Source organism: Babylonia areolata, chromosome 12, assembly GCF_041734735.1.
Source record: "Babylonia areolata isolate BAREFJ2019XMU chromosome 12, ASM4173473v1, whole genome shotgun sequence".
NCBI lineage: Eukaryota > Metazoa > Mollusca > Gastropoda > Neogastropoda > Buccinidae > Babylonia > Babylonia areolata.
The window spans coordinates 41,977,837-41,996,512 of record NC_134887.1 but is presented as its reverse complement, the minus strand read 5'-3'; the positions used below and the strand labels follow the sequence as shown (position 1 = coordinate 41,996,512).

Below are 18,676 nucleotides of genomic sequence, written 5' to 3'. Positions count from 1 at the left end.
AGACAGAGAGCTGTTCCTCTAACCCAGGTCTCACTGACAGTACAGTGACTGCAGGCTGTCAGGAACCCAGAGACAGAGAGCTGTTCCTCTAACCCAGGTCTCACTGACAGTACAGTAACTGCAGGCTGTCAGGAACCCAGAGACAGAGAGCTGTTCCTCTAACCCAGGTCTCACTGACAGTACAGTAACTGCAGGCTGTCAGGAACCCAGAGACAGAGAGCTGTTCCTCTAACCCAGGTCTCACTGACAGTACAGTAACTGCAGGCTGTCAGGAACCCAGCGACAGAGAGCTGTTCCTCTAACCCAGGTCTCACTGACAGTACAGTGACTGCAGGCTGTCAGGAACCCAGCGACAGAGAGCTGTTCCTCTAACCCAGGTCTCACTGACAGTACAGTAACTGCAGGCTGTCAGGAACCCAGCGACAGAGAGGCACCGACAGACAGAGAACGAGACAAGAGACAGAAAGCGAGCAGAAGGAATCCAACTCAATGATGGACAGAATTCAGCCCTCCTTTCCCCCTTTTCCTCAACACTCACGTCTCGCTGACAGGAGTAACTGTGTCAGGTTCACACAGACACAGACACAGACAGAGAGAGAAAGCGAGTAAAAGAAATCAAAATGACAACAGAGAGAACTGCTTGTCGGGTCTCCTTTTTTTCTCTTCACCCAAGTCTGTCTGACACTCGTGACAGTATCAATTCACCGGCAGAGACAGAGAGGCACTGACAGACAGACAGACACATACGGACGGACAGACAGACAGACAGACACATACGGACGGACAGACAGACAGACAGAAAACGAAAAAAAAAGGAGTTAATGATGGGGAATTAGAATTTGGTTTGCAAGCCCCCTGTCCTCTTCACACAAGTCTCACTGACACTATACAGTGATAGCGATCAGGTTCACACTGACAGAGGCACACACAACACTGACAGAGAATGAGACACTGAGGGGCGGACAGACAGACAGACAGACAGAACTGAAGCGAGCAGAAGGAATTAAATTAATGATGGAGAGAATTTAACCCTCAATTGCCCTTACTTTCCTCTTCAGCCCAAGTCTCCAGTGACACAAGTGACAGTATCACGTTCACCCCCCCCCCCCCCCTCTCGGCAAAGACCTCACAGGAACTTTCACCTTGACGGCAGTCGGGGCAAAGTTTTACGAGACCTTTTCAGCTCTCCAGTGGAAAACTACCCCCCACAACCTAAACGCCAGCGTTTAAAATAATTGTATGTCTTGATGTTGCAATAAGAGTTGTCAATCAAGTTAACATTTAGAGTAAATATGTATGTGTGTGTATACATATATAATAATATATATAATATATTATAATAATTGAGAGAGAGAGAGATTATCAAAACTGGTATGTTGGTGCAGGCTGACAATGTCTCGTACAGCCTATCAGCAGTGTTGAATTTGAACATTGATACCAACAGTAATACAAATCACTACTGCTCTGCATCAAATTGAACGCAATGCAAGGACATAACATGAACATGGTTTTACTTAAAGATTCTTCCCCACCCACCACCCCTCTATCCAATCCCACCGCCTGTTAATGTGAACATGTGAATACACAACTCTCTTGTATTTATTGCTATGCTTTTCAGGAAGCCGACAAATATGTAATATGGAAACGATTACCAATAAAACCTTTTTTCTCTCTCTCTCTCTCTCATACGAATTCACATACCATAATAGTGATAAACAGACAAAACAAACAGACAGACAGACAGACCGACCGACCGACTGACCGACAGAGAGTGAGGGAGTGAGGGAGAGCGATGTTATCTTCATATGAATAAACTAGGGATAAGATGATAACTGAAAAAATTACAATTAATTTTGCTCTCTGTCACTGCATGCCCCTGTGTGTGTGTGTGTGTGTGTGTGTGTGTGTCTGTGTGTGTGTGTCTGTGTCTGTGTGTGCATGTGTCTGTGTGTCTGTGTCTGTCTGTGAGGGTGTGTGCATGAGAGTGTATGTGAGAACAAATGTGTGTTTGACAGGTAAATGCAATTAATGGGTGTTTTTCACATCAAAGATAAAACAAGAACAAAAATTATAGAAACAATTTTTTTCCCTGTGTGTGTGTGTGTGTGTGTGTGTGTGTGTGTGTGTGTGTGTGTCTGTGTATGTGTGTGTGTGTGTGTGTTTGTGTGTGTGTGTTTGCATGTGTGTACATGTGTTTGCAAGTGTGTGTGTGTGTGTGTGTGTGTGTGTGTGTGTGTGTCTGTGTGCGTGTGTGTGTGTTTGTGTGTGTGTGCTTGCATGTGTGTACATGTGTTTGCAAGTGTGTGTGTGTGTGTGTGTGTGTGTGTGTGTGTACGTGTGTGTGTGTGTGTGTGTGTGTGTGTGTGTGTATGTGTGTGTGTGGTGTATACCAGTAATAACAAAAATTATTAAAAATTTTCTTTTATATGTCACACTACATCTGACTGTGTTTCATACCAAACACACCATGTCAGTAAGCACACATGCTCTCTTTCTCTCTCTGTCTCTGTCTTTCTGTCTGTTAGTTACTCATGTGTATTATATTTTGTTATCTTCTGAGTGACAGTGTCAGTGGCAAAGATCAAGCTTTTTTTTCTGCACTGTCATCTTCCATTTGACACATATTCCTCTCCACGGTTGTACTTCTAGTATGACTGTCCATGTGATTGAAATGTAGCTCTAAAGCCTGAACTGGAATAAGTCACTTTTGATCGGACAATAGATACATTAGAAAAAAAAAATATATATATATATATACACACACACACACACACACATATATATATATATAATTATTAATAAATCATTTTTTTATCTAGAGCATCATCTCTTACTATGCAACTCAATACACTGTACCCACTCCTCTCACACAATTCATGCACTAACACTACACAGTCATAAAGAGCACACACACACACACACACACACACACACACACACACACACACACACACACACACACACAGTCCTTAACAAAGCTAAGGGAATGTTTAGCAAAACAAATGCACATGTCTTGAGACTGATTTCAAATTCAATCTGAGTTGGACTTTTATGCAAACTGGACGACAGTGAGTTCCAAATGTGGGGGGAGAAGTGAAAGTAAAACTGCATTCCCCAACTGTCTTCTCCGGTTTACATTTTGAAAGTGTTGAGAGAATTTGACAGGCAGAATGAAAACTGCTACAAGACTGGTGTAAGAAGAGTGTCAAGCATGTGTCTTTCTCAGTGCTGCAGGTCTAGTGTTGATAAGCATGTGTCTTTCTCAGTGCTGGTCTAGTGTTGATAAACATGTGTCTTTCTCAGTGCTACAGGTCTAGTGTTGATAAACATGTATCTTTCTCAGTGCTGGTCTAGTGTTGATAAACATGTATCTTTCTCAGTGCTGGTCTAGTGTTGATAAACATGTATCTTTCTCAGTGCTGGTCTAGTGTTGATAAGCATGTGTCTTTCTCAGTGCTGGTCTAGTGTTGATAAGCATGTGTCTTTCTCAGCTGCTGGTCTAGTGTTGATAAACATGTATCTTTCTCAGTGCTGGTCTAGTGTTGATAAGCATGTGTCTTTCTCAGCGCTGGTCTAGTGTTGATAAACATGTATCTTTCTCAGCGCTGCAGGTCTAGTGTTGATAAACATGTATCTTTCTCAGTGCTGGTCTAGTGTTGATTGACATGCATCTTTCTCAGTGCTGGTCTAGTGTTGATAAACATGTATCTTTCTCAGTGCTGGTCTAGTGTTGATAAACATGTATCTTTCTCAGCTGCAGGTCTAGTGTTGATAAGCATGTATCTTTCTCAGTGCTGGTCTAGTGTTGATAAACATGTATCTTTCTCAGTGCTGGTCTAGTGTTGATAAGCATGTATCTTTCTCAGTGCTGGTCTAGTGTTGATAAACATGTATCTTTCTCAGTGCAGGTCTAGTGTTGATAAACATGTGTCTTTCTCAGTGCTGGTCTAGTGTTGATAAGCATGTATCTTTCTCAGTGCAGGTCTAGTGTTGATAAGCATGTTTCTTTCTCAGTGCAGGTCTAGTGTTGATAAGCATGTGTCTTTCTCATTGCTGCAGGTCTAGTGTTGATAAGCATGTGTCTTTCTCATTGCTGCAGGTCTAATGTTGATTAGCATGTCTTTCTCAGTGCTGGTCTAGTGTTGATTGACATGAATTTTCTCAGTGCTGGTCTAGTGTTGATAAGCATGGCTACAGGTCTAGTGTTGATAAGCATGTGTCTTTCTTAGTGCTGGTCTAGTGTTGATTAGCATGTATCTTTCTCAGTACAGGGGTAGTGTTGATTAGCATGTATCTTTCTCAGTGCTGGTCTAGTGTTGATAAACATGTATCTTTCTCAGTGCTGGTCTAGTGTTGATTGACATGCATCTTTCTCAGTGCTGGGCTAGTGTTGATAAGCATGTATCTTTCTCAGTGCTGGTCTAGTGTTGATTGACATGTATCTTTCTCAGTGCTGGTCTAGTGTTGATTGACATGCATCTTTCTCAGTGCTGGGCTAGTGTTGATAAGCATGTATCTTTCTCAGTGCTGGTCTAGTGTTGATAAGCATGTATCTTTCTCAGTGCTGGTCTAGTGTTGATTGACATGTATCTTTCTCAGTGTTGGTCTAGCGTTGATGGACATGCATCTTTCTCAGTGCTGGTCTAGTGTTGATAAACATATATCTTTCTCAGTGCTGGTCTAGCGTTGATGGACATGCATCTTTCTCAGTGCTGGTCTAGTGTTGATAAACATGTATCTTTCTCAGTGTTGGTCTAGCGTTGATGGACATGCATCTTTCTCAGTGCTGGTCTAGTGTTGATAAACATGCATCTTTCTCAGTGTTGGTCTAGCGTTGATTGACATGCATCTTTCTCAGTGCTGGTCTAGTGTTGATAAACATGCATCTTTCTCAGTGTTGGTCTAGTGTTGATAAACAGGCATCTTTCTCAGTGCTGGTCTAGTGTTGATGGACATGCATCTTTCTCATTGCTGGTCTAGTGTTGATGGACATGTATCTTTCTCAGTGTTGGTCTAGTGTTGATGGACATGCATCTTTCTCATTGCTGGTCTAGTGTTGATTGACATGTATCTTTCTCAGTGCTGGGCTAGTGTTGATAAGCATGTATCTTTCTCAGTGTTGGTCTAGTGTTGATTGACATGTATCTTTCTCAGTGCTGGTCTAGTGTTGATTGACATGCATCTTTCTCAGTGCTGGTCTAGTGTTGATTGACATGTATCTTTCTCAGTGCTGGTCTAGTGTTGATTGACATGCATCTTTCTCAGTGCTGGTCTAGTGTTGATTGACATGTATCTTTCTCAGTGCTGGTCTGTGGAGCCTACCAAAAGTACCATGAGCATTATCAGGTCATTCAGAACATTACTCAGTGCTTCCTTCAACATTACACAGCAGAAACATACCCCTAACAGGCTTTAATGGGCACACATATACAAGTACCTTCCTGTGCAGCAGAGCTATTATGCAAATATTTATTCTCTAATGGCACTGATTCATGCACAATACTGCAGTTTCAGTTTCAAGACGTCATCAAAGCATGTGGACTGATACATATGCGCTACACATCTACAAAACAAAAACAGAAAAAGGTGGCCATATGCCTGACCTGTGTACAGACCCAACACACTGGTCAGGCATTGAAAGTCGAAGAAGAAGAATGTACATTTATATTTTTCAGTTGATGTGTAAATATACAAGCAATATAGTACATGGAAGCAGAAGTGTGTACAATCTACAATGCAGTGACACAGCCACTCTTTCATCCAATATGTGTGTCCCACAGTGTCAGAGCAAACTGTTTAACACTGGCATATCATATTTTCATCAGTTCCAAGTAAGAACAAGAGGCAAAGCCTTCAAGACTCACTTGTGCTTCACGCTTTATCCTGTAAAGGAATCATTAGGAGGAAAAAAAAGAGATTTTAAAAATGGTTGAAAAGTGCTCTGTATTAAATATGATGGATAAGCTTGGGAGAAGAAAAAAGAAAAGAAAAGAAAAGAAAATGCAATGTTTAAGATGAGAAAGATCAGTTTAAAGCAAATTAAGTCCCCTAGCATTAATTACAGAGTAATTTCCCTTTTTTACTATCTGCACAAGTGAGTCAAAAAGGACAGGAAAAAAACTACCACTAAAATAAAGACTGCCAGGAACTGAAGAAGAGGAGGGAGAAGAAGAACAACAACAACAAGAACATGAACAAGTGCAAAACAAGACAGATGAAAGAGGAGGGCCAGCAAAACAAGATGACAGAAAACAGAGAAAGAAAGGGGGCAGAAAAGGAAGAATCGCAAGCAACACTATCATTTCTGTCTGCAAGTGGCAAAGAAAGCAGGAAGTGAAAAGCTGAACTCTCTCTCTCTCTTCCTGTCTTGTCTGTAAATCTCCCTAATGACTAAACTTTAACTCATCTTTTGCACACACAGAGAGAGAGAGTGAGAGAGAGAGAGAGAGAGATACTTAAACTTGAATGTACAGTGTTTGAGGCCTCAGAGACAGCAAGACTGAGGCTCAGAGACAGGGAGAGACAGGCAGACAGAAATGCACATTCATAATAGAAAAATCATGGAAATGATAACAAAGGCATAAAAAAAGAAAAAAAGAATTAACACATTCAATTAATTACACACACACACACACACACACACTATCTCTCTCTCTCTCTCTCACTGAGGATGGAGAGAGTGGGGAGGGGTGATAGCTTTCCGTATGGCAACACGGCACGGCCCAATGTGGAGTGATGAGAGCTGGGAATCTCCGCATCATTCATGTGTTTTCCCACCAATGCGTTCACCCACATCACGTGGTATCAAACCATCGAATCACCCTCGTACGATAGCAGACGACCATTCTACCCTCACAACCGGAAACGACACGGAGATCGAACAACACAGTCGTATCACTGATGAAATCACTAACGCGTTCGCAAAGAGGAAAAGCTGACAACTGTCTCCGTTAAACCAAATTAAAACTGAAGTTAATCAGATCACGAGTCAACATAACCCAAAATCACACGATAAAACAACAACCGAGCGTGATAGCGAAAGTAAACTTTCCGCATTTGTGTCAACACAAACAACAACCTATTTGCACGAGATTCTCAAGAGCAGTTTATTTTCCCATTTCAAAACCTCAGTAATCAATAACCAAACTGTACGTCACATTCTGTAAACAAAAAACGCACTTCTGAACATTTGAATGCGCTTTACTACTGCTACGCCGAAAGAAGTTATGTCGCAAACACATACACACAAACATTTGTCGTCTGCTTCAATGAGCCAGTCAAATGAAAGGAATGCTTACCTGCAAGAATTCCTTTCAGTGTTTTCGATCCAGTAGGAGTCGGCTGTGGAGTTGAAGCAGCCATAATTGCACTACGCCTAAAAAATGGCGAAGTAAACGCGTCTGTGTTTCTGTCCATGGCTCGTGTAAGAGTGCGTCGTCTTGCGGAATCAAGACCAACTGCTAAGAGACATCGTCTGCAGCGACAATGAATCGATTCACTGCGCGTACTCTCTAATCCCACACGTGGCTGATACTTTGACCTACATGTGAAGGGTCAACCGGAAAACGCCCTGGTAGCCAATAGAATTATGGCTATCACTTGACCAACCAGTGGCGTTGTTGCAAACAGAGAGGATAGCAACCGACGTTGCCAGGAACTCCACCATTGCATCCCTTCGGACAAAATCGCCACAGAGTTTGTGGAATAATTAACCGAAAACAGGGTAAGGACAGGCATTTCTATGATTTTAGCTCAATTTATAAAGTTTCAGTATTGTATAAGTTATTGGGGTGCCTATTTTGACTCTGCAAGTCTCTGCCTTTTTACATATCTTTCTGACATTACCGTCAAAGTGTTTACTTGGTATCTTAGCATGGTGACACAGTTAGTGTCGACATATAGAATTATTTTATGAACGTTCATGAAGAAAACCCCATGTTGCTGGCGTCTGTTTCAATGCAGCTGAGTCAAGCAGTGTCGTATGAATTGTCATGTAGAGGTCACTGCGACGTATCTAACAAGACAAGACAAAACCAAACCGGTAGCAACATGATTTAATTTTTACCTGGCATACCTGGAGATGTAAAAAATTGGGATTTCTTCTCATTTTCAGATATCTGTCAGTCCCAGCAACTAAATCATACTTCTGTTCCTAATCATAGAATCAGAAGATGTTTTGTTGATTCCATTTTTGTTTCATTCTTCAAGACCACCAAACAAGACCCAGACAGACACACTGGACTCAAGCAAGCCAACCTGTAAGGTTGCAAATCATATCCAGTTAGACCACTTAAAACTGTTGAAAAATGTTGTGAAGAAGCAGATGATTTCACTCTTTGTGTTGTGTCTAAAGTATTCAGTCTCCTGTGAACTTTGTGGTTTGTTCTGGTCTCCCAAGGCAACTTGTGTGCAGACACCATGTTGATTCCTGTGGGTGTGATTGGGTATATTTCTGTGGATCCTTGCATAAATATCAGTTCCTTTTTTTTTTTTGGATATTCACTTACAAACTGATGTACCTTCCAAATGGGTGATATTCTTCTGATATTTTATGTGGGATATTTGAAACATTTCACTTTTAAAGTTGAGTTCAATTGTAATTAACACCTGCCAGTTATCAACCGGCTGTTTGGCATTCATGCATATTTAAGTATTACAATACCTGTTGTTCTCTGTTGATACCTGATTATAAAAAGGTGTATTAAACTTTCTTATCATGCTCTCGGATGTTTCTTGCATACAGTATTTAAGTTTTTAAAGGGAGTCAGTATTTTTCACCTGATCTAATTTTTATGTGCTTGTGACATTTTTTCATTTTTTTTTTTTCTTTTCTTTTTGTCTTCACCTTTTTTTGTCCCTTTTTTGTTGTTGTTGTTGGTCGTTTTGTTTGAGAAATGATCTGGCTTCAGATTTTGATGTTCATTTTTAATTTGTAAATAATTTGATAATTTGTTTTAAACACGATGCGGTCCTTGTGGTTGACTGGGTAAAAAAACCGAAAAGACTGCAAGCAGTGTGACTGATGATGCCGTGGTGTTGCTCCAGTCACAGGTACTGACTGATCATGCCGTGGTGTTGCTCCAGTCACAGGTACTGACTGATGATGGCGTGGTGTTGCTCCAGTCACAGGTACTGACTGATGATGCCGTGGTGTTGCTCCAGTCACAGGTACTGACTGATCATGCCGTGGTGTTGCTCCAGTCACAGGTACTGACTGATCATGGCATGGTGTTTTTCCAGTCACAGGTACTGACTGATGATGCAGTGGTGTTGCTCCAGTCACAGGTACTGACTGATGATGGCGTGGTGTTGCTCCAGTCACAGGTACTGACTGATCATGGCGTGGTGTTGCTCCAGTCACAGGTACTGACTGATGATGCCGTGGTGTTGCTCCAGTCACAGGTACTGACTGATGATGGCGTGGTGTTGCTCCAGTCACAGGTACTGACTGATGATGCCGTGGTGTTGCTCCAGTCACAGGTACTGACTGACGATGCCGTGGTGTTGCTCCAGTCTCAGGTACTGACTGATGATGCCGTGGTGTTGCTCCAGTCACAGGTACTGACTGATCATGCCGTGGTGTTGCTCCAGTCACAGGTACTGACTGATGATGGCGTGGTGTTGCTCCAGTCACAGGTACTGACTGACCATGCCGTGGTGTTGCTCCAGTCTCAGGTACTGACTGATGATGGCGTGGTGTTGCTCCAGTCACAGGTACTGACTGATGATGGCGTGGTGTTGCTCCAGTCACAGGTACTGACTGATGATGGCGTGGTGTTGCTGCAGTCACAGGTACTGACTGATCATGCCGTGGTGTTGCTGCAGTCACAGGTACTGACTGATCATGCCGTGGTGTTGCTGCAGTCACAGGTACTGACTGATGATGTCGTGGTGTTGCTCCAGTCACAGGTACTGACTGATGATGCCGTGGTGTTGCTCCAGTCACAGGTACTGACTGATCATGCCGTGGTGTTGCTGCAGTCACAGGTACTGACTGATCATGCCATGGTGTTGCTGCAGTCACAGGTACTGACTGATGATGGCGTGGTGTTGCTCCAGTCACAGGTACTGACTGATCATGCCGTGGTGTTGCTGCAGTCACAGGTACTGACTGATCATGCCGTGGTGTTGCTGCAGTCACAGGTACTGACTGATGATGTCGTGGTGTTGCTCCAGTCACAGGTACTGACTGATGATGCCGTGGTGTTGCTCCAGTCACAGGTACTGACTGATCATGCCGTGGTGTTGCTGCAGTCACAGGTACTGACTGATCATGCCATGGTGTTGCTGCAGTCACAGGTACTGACTGATGATGGCGTGGTGTTGCTGCAGTCACAGGTACTGACTGATCATGCCGTGGTGTTGCTGCAGTCACAGGTACTGACTGATCATGCCATGGTGTTGCTGCAGTCACAGGTACTGACTGATGATGTCGTGGTGTTGCTCCAGTCACAGGTACTGACTGATGATGCCGTGGTGTTGCTCCAGTCACAGGTACTGACTGATGATGGCGTGGTGTTGCTGCAGTCACAGGTACTGACTGATCATGCCGTGGTGTTGCTGCAGTCACAGGTACTGACTGACCATGCCGTGGTGTTGCTGCAGTCACAGGTACTGACTGATCATGCCGTGGTGTTGCTCCAGTCACAGGTACTGACTGATCATGCCGTGGTGTTGCTCCAGTCACAGGTACTGACTGATGATGCCGTGGTGTTGCTCCAGTCACAGGTTACAGCCATGGCCAAGCTTGTTCAGCCACCTCCCCGCTTCACCCACGAAGATTGGACCCGCTCCAACCTGACCAAGTACGCCAACGCTGATGTGGAGAGGCAAGGAGCTGAGCGCCTGGTGGAGGAATCCAAACGACTGGACAATGAAACTCGCCGACGCGTTGAGAAAACCCAGGCTGATGTACATAAGAAGCTGGGTAAGTTCTCCTTCAGGAACATCTGAGTTGTACACTGTGGTGTTGGGCACCACTGTAGGATGCACACTTTTTCCAGTTCTGTATGTACAGCTTTTTGGGGGAGGATGGGGGGCGGGTGGGGGTGGGGGCGTAAGGAGCAGTTCAGAGTAGTCACACCTAGGTCGTGTTCTGCGTATGGTGTTGCATGTTCATGTCATATGAAAATGTGGCTCACTTATAATTATAGGTGTTTATGCTGTAGTATGGATTTCTCTTTCACACTCATTTGATCTTTTTGAGTGTATTTCTGTGTGGTGTGATTGATTTTATTGAAGTAAATAATGCAATGGAAAAAGGAAGAAAGACGTCTCCATAAAGCGTGGCCAACAGTTAAGTTCAGTTTTATCACAGTCAGCTGACAGTCTTCACTGGTGAGCATACTCATCAGCTTCAGTCAAAGGGTTAAACAAACACACCTGATGAACACAGAGGAATGTGGCAGAATGGTCAAGACACTTACCTGCCAATGCAGTGTCCAGCAGGGTCCAGGTTTGAATCCTGGTCTCACCATTTCTCCTGAGTTCTGACTGGAAAATCAAACTGAGTGTCTGGTCATTTGGATCAGATGATAAACCAAGGTCCCAGGGCCAGCACGCACTTGGTGCACTGAAAAAAGAACCCATGGCAACATGGTTGTTGGCTTCTGGCAAAATTCAGAAAGAGAAATTCACTCTGATAGGTGCACAAATATATATATATATATATGCATACACTTAAGGCCTGGCTAAGCATGTTGGACTGCTGGTCAAGCATCTGTTTAGCAGATGTGGTGCAGCATATATATACATGGATTTGTCTGAACTCCGTGATGCCTCTTTGAGAAACAGGAAGTGAAGGCTGAAAGCTGATGAATGTTACAGAGCAGAGACTGGATGACATCCGGTACTGGAAGAAGGAACTGGATGATAAACTGGCCGGACTGGTGACAGAAATCGACAGTTTGCTGGCCTTCAAAAAAAGAGTGGAGAAGGCCCTTCAGGCCACAGACGAGCCTCTGCACATTGCACGACAGTGTCTTGCTAACAGGTTAGTATCATGTTCCACTGTGTGGGTGTGGGTGTGTGTATGTGGGTGTGTGTGGGTGTGTGTGGGTGTGTCTTTCTCTTTGTGTGCATGTGTATGTGTGTTTCTCTGTGTGTGTGTGTGTGTGTGTGTGTGTTTATCTTTGTGTGTGTGTGTGTGTGTGTGTGTGTGTGGGGGGGGGAGTCATACGGCATGTATTCAAAAACTGATACACAAACCGAATGAGGCAGGATGGTGCATTACTTCACACTGTGTATGTGTGTATGCTATTATTTCTTATTTGATCAAAGAACACGTAGAACTTTTGTAAGCTGAGATCAGTATATGTTTGTCAGAGAAACACAGTGTATAGTACATCAAACTGTATGTGTACAATCATACCACAAGATTTTAACGATGCTCCAACCCAAGGGCTTTAAAGGAAAATGACCGATGTCCACTTCTGCCCCAACCCAGTGGACCTTCAGGGGAGACTGTGGGGTCTGCTGGAGGCCTTGCCATGGTCTGCACAGTTCATCACTGCAACAAACCCCATGATTTAGCAACTGATAGAAACTGATGTGTGTGAGTGTGTGTGTGTGCGTGCATGTGTGTGTGTGTGTGTGTGTTTCTGCCTGTGCATGTGTATATGCCTGTGTTTGTGCTCATGTGTGCGTGCGTGTGCATGTGTGCCACTGTCTGTGTATATATGTGCCATCTGTGTGTGTGTGTGTGTGTGTGTGTGTGTGTGTGTGTGCCTGTGTGTGTGTGTGTGTGTGTGTGCCTGTGTGTGTGTGTGTGTGTGTGCCTGTGTGTGTGTGTGTGTGCTGTGTGTGTGTGTGTGTGTGTGTGTGTGTGTGTGTGTGGCACACAAGGGAGCGGCGGCTGAAAATCGACCTGGTGCATGACGACGTACAGAAGGAGCTGCTGAAGGAGGTGGAGACGCTGGAGGGGGTACAGGCCCTGCTGCAACGCACTCTGGAGGAGGCCACTGAGCAGCTCAGGTCATAATGATGATGATGAAGATGGTGGATAGTTCTTCTTCTTCTTCTGCATCTTCTCCTTTGTGGACTGCGACTCCCACATTGACTCATGTACATGAGTGGGCTTATATGTGTATGACTGTTTTTACCCTGCCATGTAGTCAGCCATGCTCCATTTTCAGAGGTGTGCATGCTGGGTTTGTTCTTGTTTCCGTAACCCACCCAATGAATGCTGGCATGGATTACAGAATCTTTAAACGTGTGTATTTCATCTTCTGCCTGCGTGTACACGCGAAGGGAGTTCAGGCACAAGCAGGTCTGCACGTGTGTTGACCTGGGAGATTGGAAAAATCTCCACCCTTTACCCAACAGGCGTTGTTACCGCGATTCGAACCCGGGACCGTCAGATTGAAAGTGTAATGCTTTAATCACCTGTTATAATAATAATAATAATACTGACAACAATATATTGTACTTACATGGCACAAACTACCCATACAATGGGCTGTAAGCTCCTCACATGAAACAATACAATAATACAGTTGTTGCACTGTGCCACACAAGAAGGCACTTCTCCTTCTTCACCTTCTCCTTCTTCACTCCATCTTCTTGTTCTTCTTCTGTGTTCATGGGCTGCGATTCCCACATTGACTGGTATACAGCACAAGTGGACTTTTACAGCTATGACTGTCTTTACCCCTGCCATCACAAAAACAAACAAACAAACCAAAACAACAACAACAACAACAAAGAGGAAAAACAAATAACCATGCTGCCAGAAGCAGAAGTAAGAACATGACCAGCACAGTTTAACAATGAATGATCAACACCAACAATCACAACTTTGATTAGTAGAACATGATTTACACATAGTGAAGCTGTAGCATTACATTTGAAGACACTGCAGAGAGATACACACACAACACACACTATCTCAACACACCTGACAGACAGACAGACAGACAGACAGACTGAGAGACTGATCCCCACATCAAGGTTGTGACTGAACATTTTACAAAAAATTGGAACTTGTAATGGTGCACTATTCTTTTGTGTACTTGTTATACACATTGTCAGTTCCTGCATGCTTGTTTCACACACTGTACTTGTTATACACATTGTCAGTTCCTGCATGCTTGTTTCACACACTGTACTTGTTATACACATTGTCAGTTCCTGCATGCTTGTTTCACACACTGTCTATGATATGTGCATATTTTTTTTTATAATCATGAGCAGTCGCTGTTACCAAAAAAAACAACACAAAGAACCCCACAAACACACACACACAATTAGCATTACAAAGCTTAGACCATGCTGTCTGTAATATTTTCATAGATATGTGTCCAGGGTCTGGTATGTCAACTCATCATCTGAATTATAAGTGTATTGTATTGTAGTGTATTGTATTGTATTGTATTGTATCACTTCAGATATTTTTGGAGTATGTAATTCAATCTGTTCTATCTGGGGAGAGTGCATTGCTACAATGCAGTGCAACCCTTTTTTCTTCTTCATTTTTTTTGTTTCTTCTGTCTGCAATTTTATTTGCTTTATCATCGAAGTGGATTTTTTTTTTTAATGAATTCTGCCAGAGACAGATCAGTTGAGGTAGCTGATGATGTGTTCGGGACTCCTTAAGTAAACTCACAACACTCAAACATAAAGTTGGTTGTTGTATAAAACGTTTCTCCGATAGAAACAGCTCAGTTGAGGTAGCTGATGATGTGTTGGGGACTCCTTAAGTAAACTCACAACACTCAAACATAAAGTTGGTTGTCATATAAAACGTTTCTCCGATAGAAACAGATCAGTTGAGGTAGTTGATGATGTGTTCAGGGGCTCCTAAACTAAACTGGGAATTCTTTCAAAATGTAAGTGTCGATTGTCATATAAAAACGTTTCTTCAACGGAAACAGGTCAGTTGAGGTGGTTGTGGTTGATGATAGTGTTGTTCGTGGGCTGCAGACTGAACCGCAAGGCCAAGTACCTGCTGGAGAAGGACCTGAAGGACAAGTTCCAGGCCCAGGACATTGATGAGTACTGCGAGAACCTCCGCAACAACTCCGCCGGCCTCCACCTCAAGAACGGAGCCACCAAGATTGAAGCCAAGTAAGGTGTAGGTAGAAGAGGGAAGGGTTGTCTTGTGTTGGTGCTGGTTTTGGGAGGGGGTGGGGTTTACCAAGATTGAAGCCAAGCAAGGTATTGTTAGAGGGTAGGGTTGGTAGTAGGGGAAGGGTGGTAGTGGGGTGTCACTAAGATCAAAACCAAGTCGATGTTTGGGGAGGGGGTGGGGGTGGTAGGGGTTTGGGGGGTTCACTAAGATCAAACCAAGTAGGTGTAGTGCTAGCAAGTGGGTAGTAGGGATGGAAAAAAGCATCGTCTTACTTACTCTATTACCGCCAGAAAATAGAATCATATTCAGTTCAGTTCAAGTCATCCCTTTTCCTTCCCCCTTCCCCTTCCCCCAGCTCCGTGTCTCCCGAGGAGTGGCAGGACTTCTCCAACGAGAACATCGAGAACGCAGAGCGGGAGCGCCAGAACTCGGTCAACCTGCGCTCCAACATTGACGGCATCCTGCAGCAGGTCAGCAACGACCAGCGCAAGCAGGTGGACGCCACCAACCTGGCCTTCAGCAAGCGCATCGGGGAGTGCAAGGACACCAAGGGCAAACTGGAGGACCACCTCAACAGGGTGAGTGCTGGGGGTTGTTTGTTTGGGGGGTTGGGGGGAGGGGTGCGGGGGTGGTGGTGGGGGGCAGTGGAGGGCGGGGGGTAGGTTGATTGATGGGTGGGTGGGTGCGACCACCAAAACAGGGTAAGTGCTGGGGGTTGTTTGTTTTGGGGGTTTGGGGGGAGGGGCCAGTGGAGGGGAGGGGGGGTAGGTTGATTGATGGGTGGGTGGGTGCGACCACCTCAGCAGGGTGAGTGGTGGGTCTGGTTGGTGCAGGCTGTGTTTTATTTTGGTGGTCTCACAGCATACAGTGAGAGCTGTGTGATCAACAGTTTCTCCATCATTGCAATGGGAAGTCATTTACAGCTCAGTCTTTTATGAAGCAGCGTGACTCTCAAACTAGCAGGCAAGATTGCACTGGCTCTTACTAGTGCTGGAGCAGGATTTAACAGCATGAGTAATGTGTTGACTCATGGGTCTCGTTCACATTTGTCAGGTTTGGTTGTGCAGGGTTTGGTTTGAAGGGAGCTAACACTGCATTGAGTGACAAATTCAGAACTTGCACTATTTGTTTCCCTTGATCGGATTTCCTGTGCAGGTCCATAAAATGTTTCACTATTACTCCTCATCACAACATGTTGATGTTCATGTTTTTCGGTTTACTTATTTTCGTCAACAAAGACCATTTTTCTGGCTGTGCAGTAGCCAGTAACATGGTCTGGGATCAACCAGTTGATGTATTCCTGTTTGAAGCATGATGTTTGTGTACGTGTGTGATATCCTATTTTTCTGGTATGTTCGTTCTTTGATTACATCTATTTACAACAGTTCTTGCACAACACAAGACACCTTCACCTTGAGATAAGAGAAAAATTCCAGAGAATAATACTGGTCAGTGTCTGGTTTCACTCTAAATTAAGCTGAACAGACCATGAAAATCATTTTGTAGAATGTCAAGATATATCCAGATAACAGAACTCCTGTTTGAGATGATTAACTGTGTTCCTGTGCGCAGCATGCACTTACAATGTAAAAGAATCCACAGTAACAAAAACAGTTGTCCGAGGGAAACTTCTGTAGAAAAATCCACTTTGGTATTAAAAAAACAACCACCAAACCCTCACCCCCCAAAAAAAGAAACAAACACACCAAAAAACAAGCCCACACATAGCAGATGGTAAAGAGAGAGTGGGTGGCACTTCACTGTAGCAGCGCAATGCTCTCACCCCAGGCAGAGCATCCGAAATATTACACTTACAGTGAGAAATCGGTTGTGACAAAAGTGATACAATACAGTCCAGTATAATACTATACAATAGAATACAATGCATTGCAACGCAAAGCAAAGCAGTGCAAAGTGCAGTACAATCTACAATACAATGCAATGCAATTCAAAACAAAGCAATGCAGTGCAGCACAATACAATGCAATACAATACAGTACAAAACAATATACCGGTAATACAACAGAATACAATACAGTATAATACACTTCAGTGCAGTACAATAGAAAATAAAACAACAAAATACAACACAGCTCAGCACGACGCATTCAGAATATGTGAAAATCAATACTCTATCGAAACACCGTCACATTCAGAATATGTGAAAATCAATACTCTATCTAAACGTCTACAATCACCATGTACATGTTGCAGCATTGTGGCCACTGTCCGAGTCTCAGTACCTTACCGCGAGAAAGTGATGGAAGGGACGTAACCCTTGCAATCTGTCCGCTTAAAACGTTAGAGTTAGTTCCCATGTTTGCACACGACACTCGTCCATCCGATGTCGGTTTGTCAGATTGTCAACGCAGACAAACTCGGGACAAGTTCGCTCATCCATCAAACGACAGTTCGTCCGATTGTTGAAGGGACACAAACTGAGGACTGGGGACTGGTTTAAGTACTTTAACATGACTTGTAACAGAACATTAACCCAATTCCCTCCTCCCCCTCCTGCCCACCACCAGGTGATTGGCCAGATCAAGGAGATCGAGGAGAACATCAGCCGCCTGCAGAAGGCCATCGCGGACAAGGAGGACCCCATGAAGCTGGCCCACACGCGCCTGGACACGCGCTCCCAGCGGCCCAACGTGGAGCTGTGCCGCGATGCCGTGCAGTACCGCCTCATCGAGGAGGTGGGCGAGCTGGAGTGCACCCTGGCCCAGCTGAGGTCCCGCCTGGCAGACACCCAGGACTCCCTCAAGGGGCTGACCCGCAACCAGCTGGACCTGGAGGACGACATCCAGGTCAAGGCCAACACGCTCTTCATCGACGAGGTGGAGTGCATGGGCATGCGCAAGAGCATCAACATCCAGCAGTTCTGAGGAAGAGGACGTTTAGTTAGTAGGGGGGGTGGGGTGGCTTGACACTGTTCAAGACACTGACATCAAACACACACACACACCACGGCACACGCTACACTCACACACACACATCACGGTACACACTACACTCACACACACACACCACGGTACACACTACACTCACACACAAACACCACGGTACACGCTACACTCACACACACACACACACACACACACACCACGGCACACGCTACACACACACACACACACCACGGCACACGCTACACACACACACACACACACACCATGGCACACACGCTACACACACACCACGGCACACGCTACACTCACACACATACACCACGGCACACGCTACACACACACATACACATGGCTGGGAAGAGGGAAGAGGGTGGTGGGCAAGAGGGAAGGTGGGGAGGAGCTCAGTTAGGCCATCATCAGTCAGTGGCAGTGGCTCGGTTCTTGTTATTGCATGAGGCACAGTGGACAGTGTCAGAGTGCCGGGGAGGGTGGGAGGGTGTGGTTGGGGTTAGAGGGAGGATTTTTGTAGAGCAGGGGTTGGGGTTAGAGGGAGGATTTTTGTAGAGCCGGAAAGAAATGCGTCTTCCACATTCTCTTGGAAGAGGACGAAAAGACCAAAGTCTGTGGAGATCGAGGCATCGTCAGTGACAGAACTCGTTTTATCGCAGGCATGTTTGCACAAAAATGCCAAGGCACTGGGGAG

The 18,676-nt window shown here is 44.6% G+C and overlaps 2 protein-coding genes across 2 annotated transcripts in view; one reads left to right on the top strand and one right to left on the bottom strand.

Moving 5' to 3' along the window:
- Positions 1-7,531, bottom strand: part of LOC143288639 (tricarboxylate transport protein, mitochondrial-like) — an 80,537-nt gene extending 73,006 nt beyond the window's left edge. Inside the window, exon 1 of the mRNA XM_076597302.1 lies at positions 7,299-7,531. Within this exon, the coding sequence (XP_076453417.1) occupies positions 7,299-7,416 (118 nt within the window). The 5' untranslated portion in view covers positions 7,417-7,531. The remainder of the gene's footprint in view (positions 1-7,298) is intronic.
- A 74-nt stretch (positions 7,532-7,605) lies between these two features.
- LOC143288638 (tektin-1-like) lies at positions 7,606-18,466 on the top strand. The gene is made up of 7 exons (XM_076597301.1): positions 7,606-7,723; positions 10,723-10,927; positions 11,827-11,992; positions 12,844-12,972; positions 14,920-15,063; positions 15,423-15,645; positions 17,596-18,466. Exons 2-7 carry the CDS (start codon positions 10,738-10,740, stop codon positions 17,950-17,952), a joined length of 1,209 nt encoding a protein of 402 aa, XP_076453416.1. The 5' UTR covers positions 7,606-7,723; positions 10,723-10,737; the 3' UTR covers positions 17,953-18,466.
- Positions 18,467-18,676: the final 210 nt, after the last annotated feature.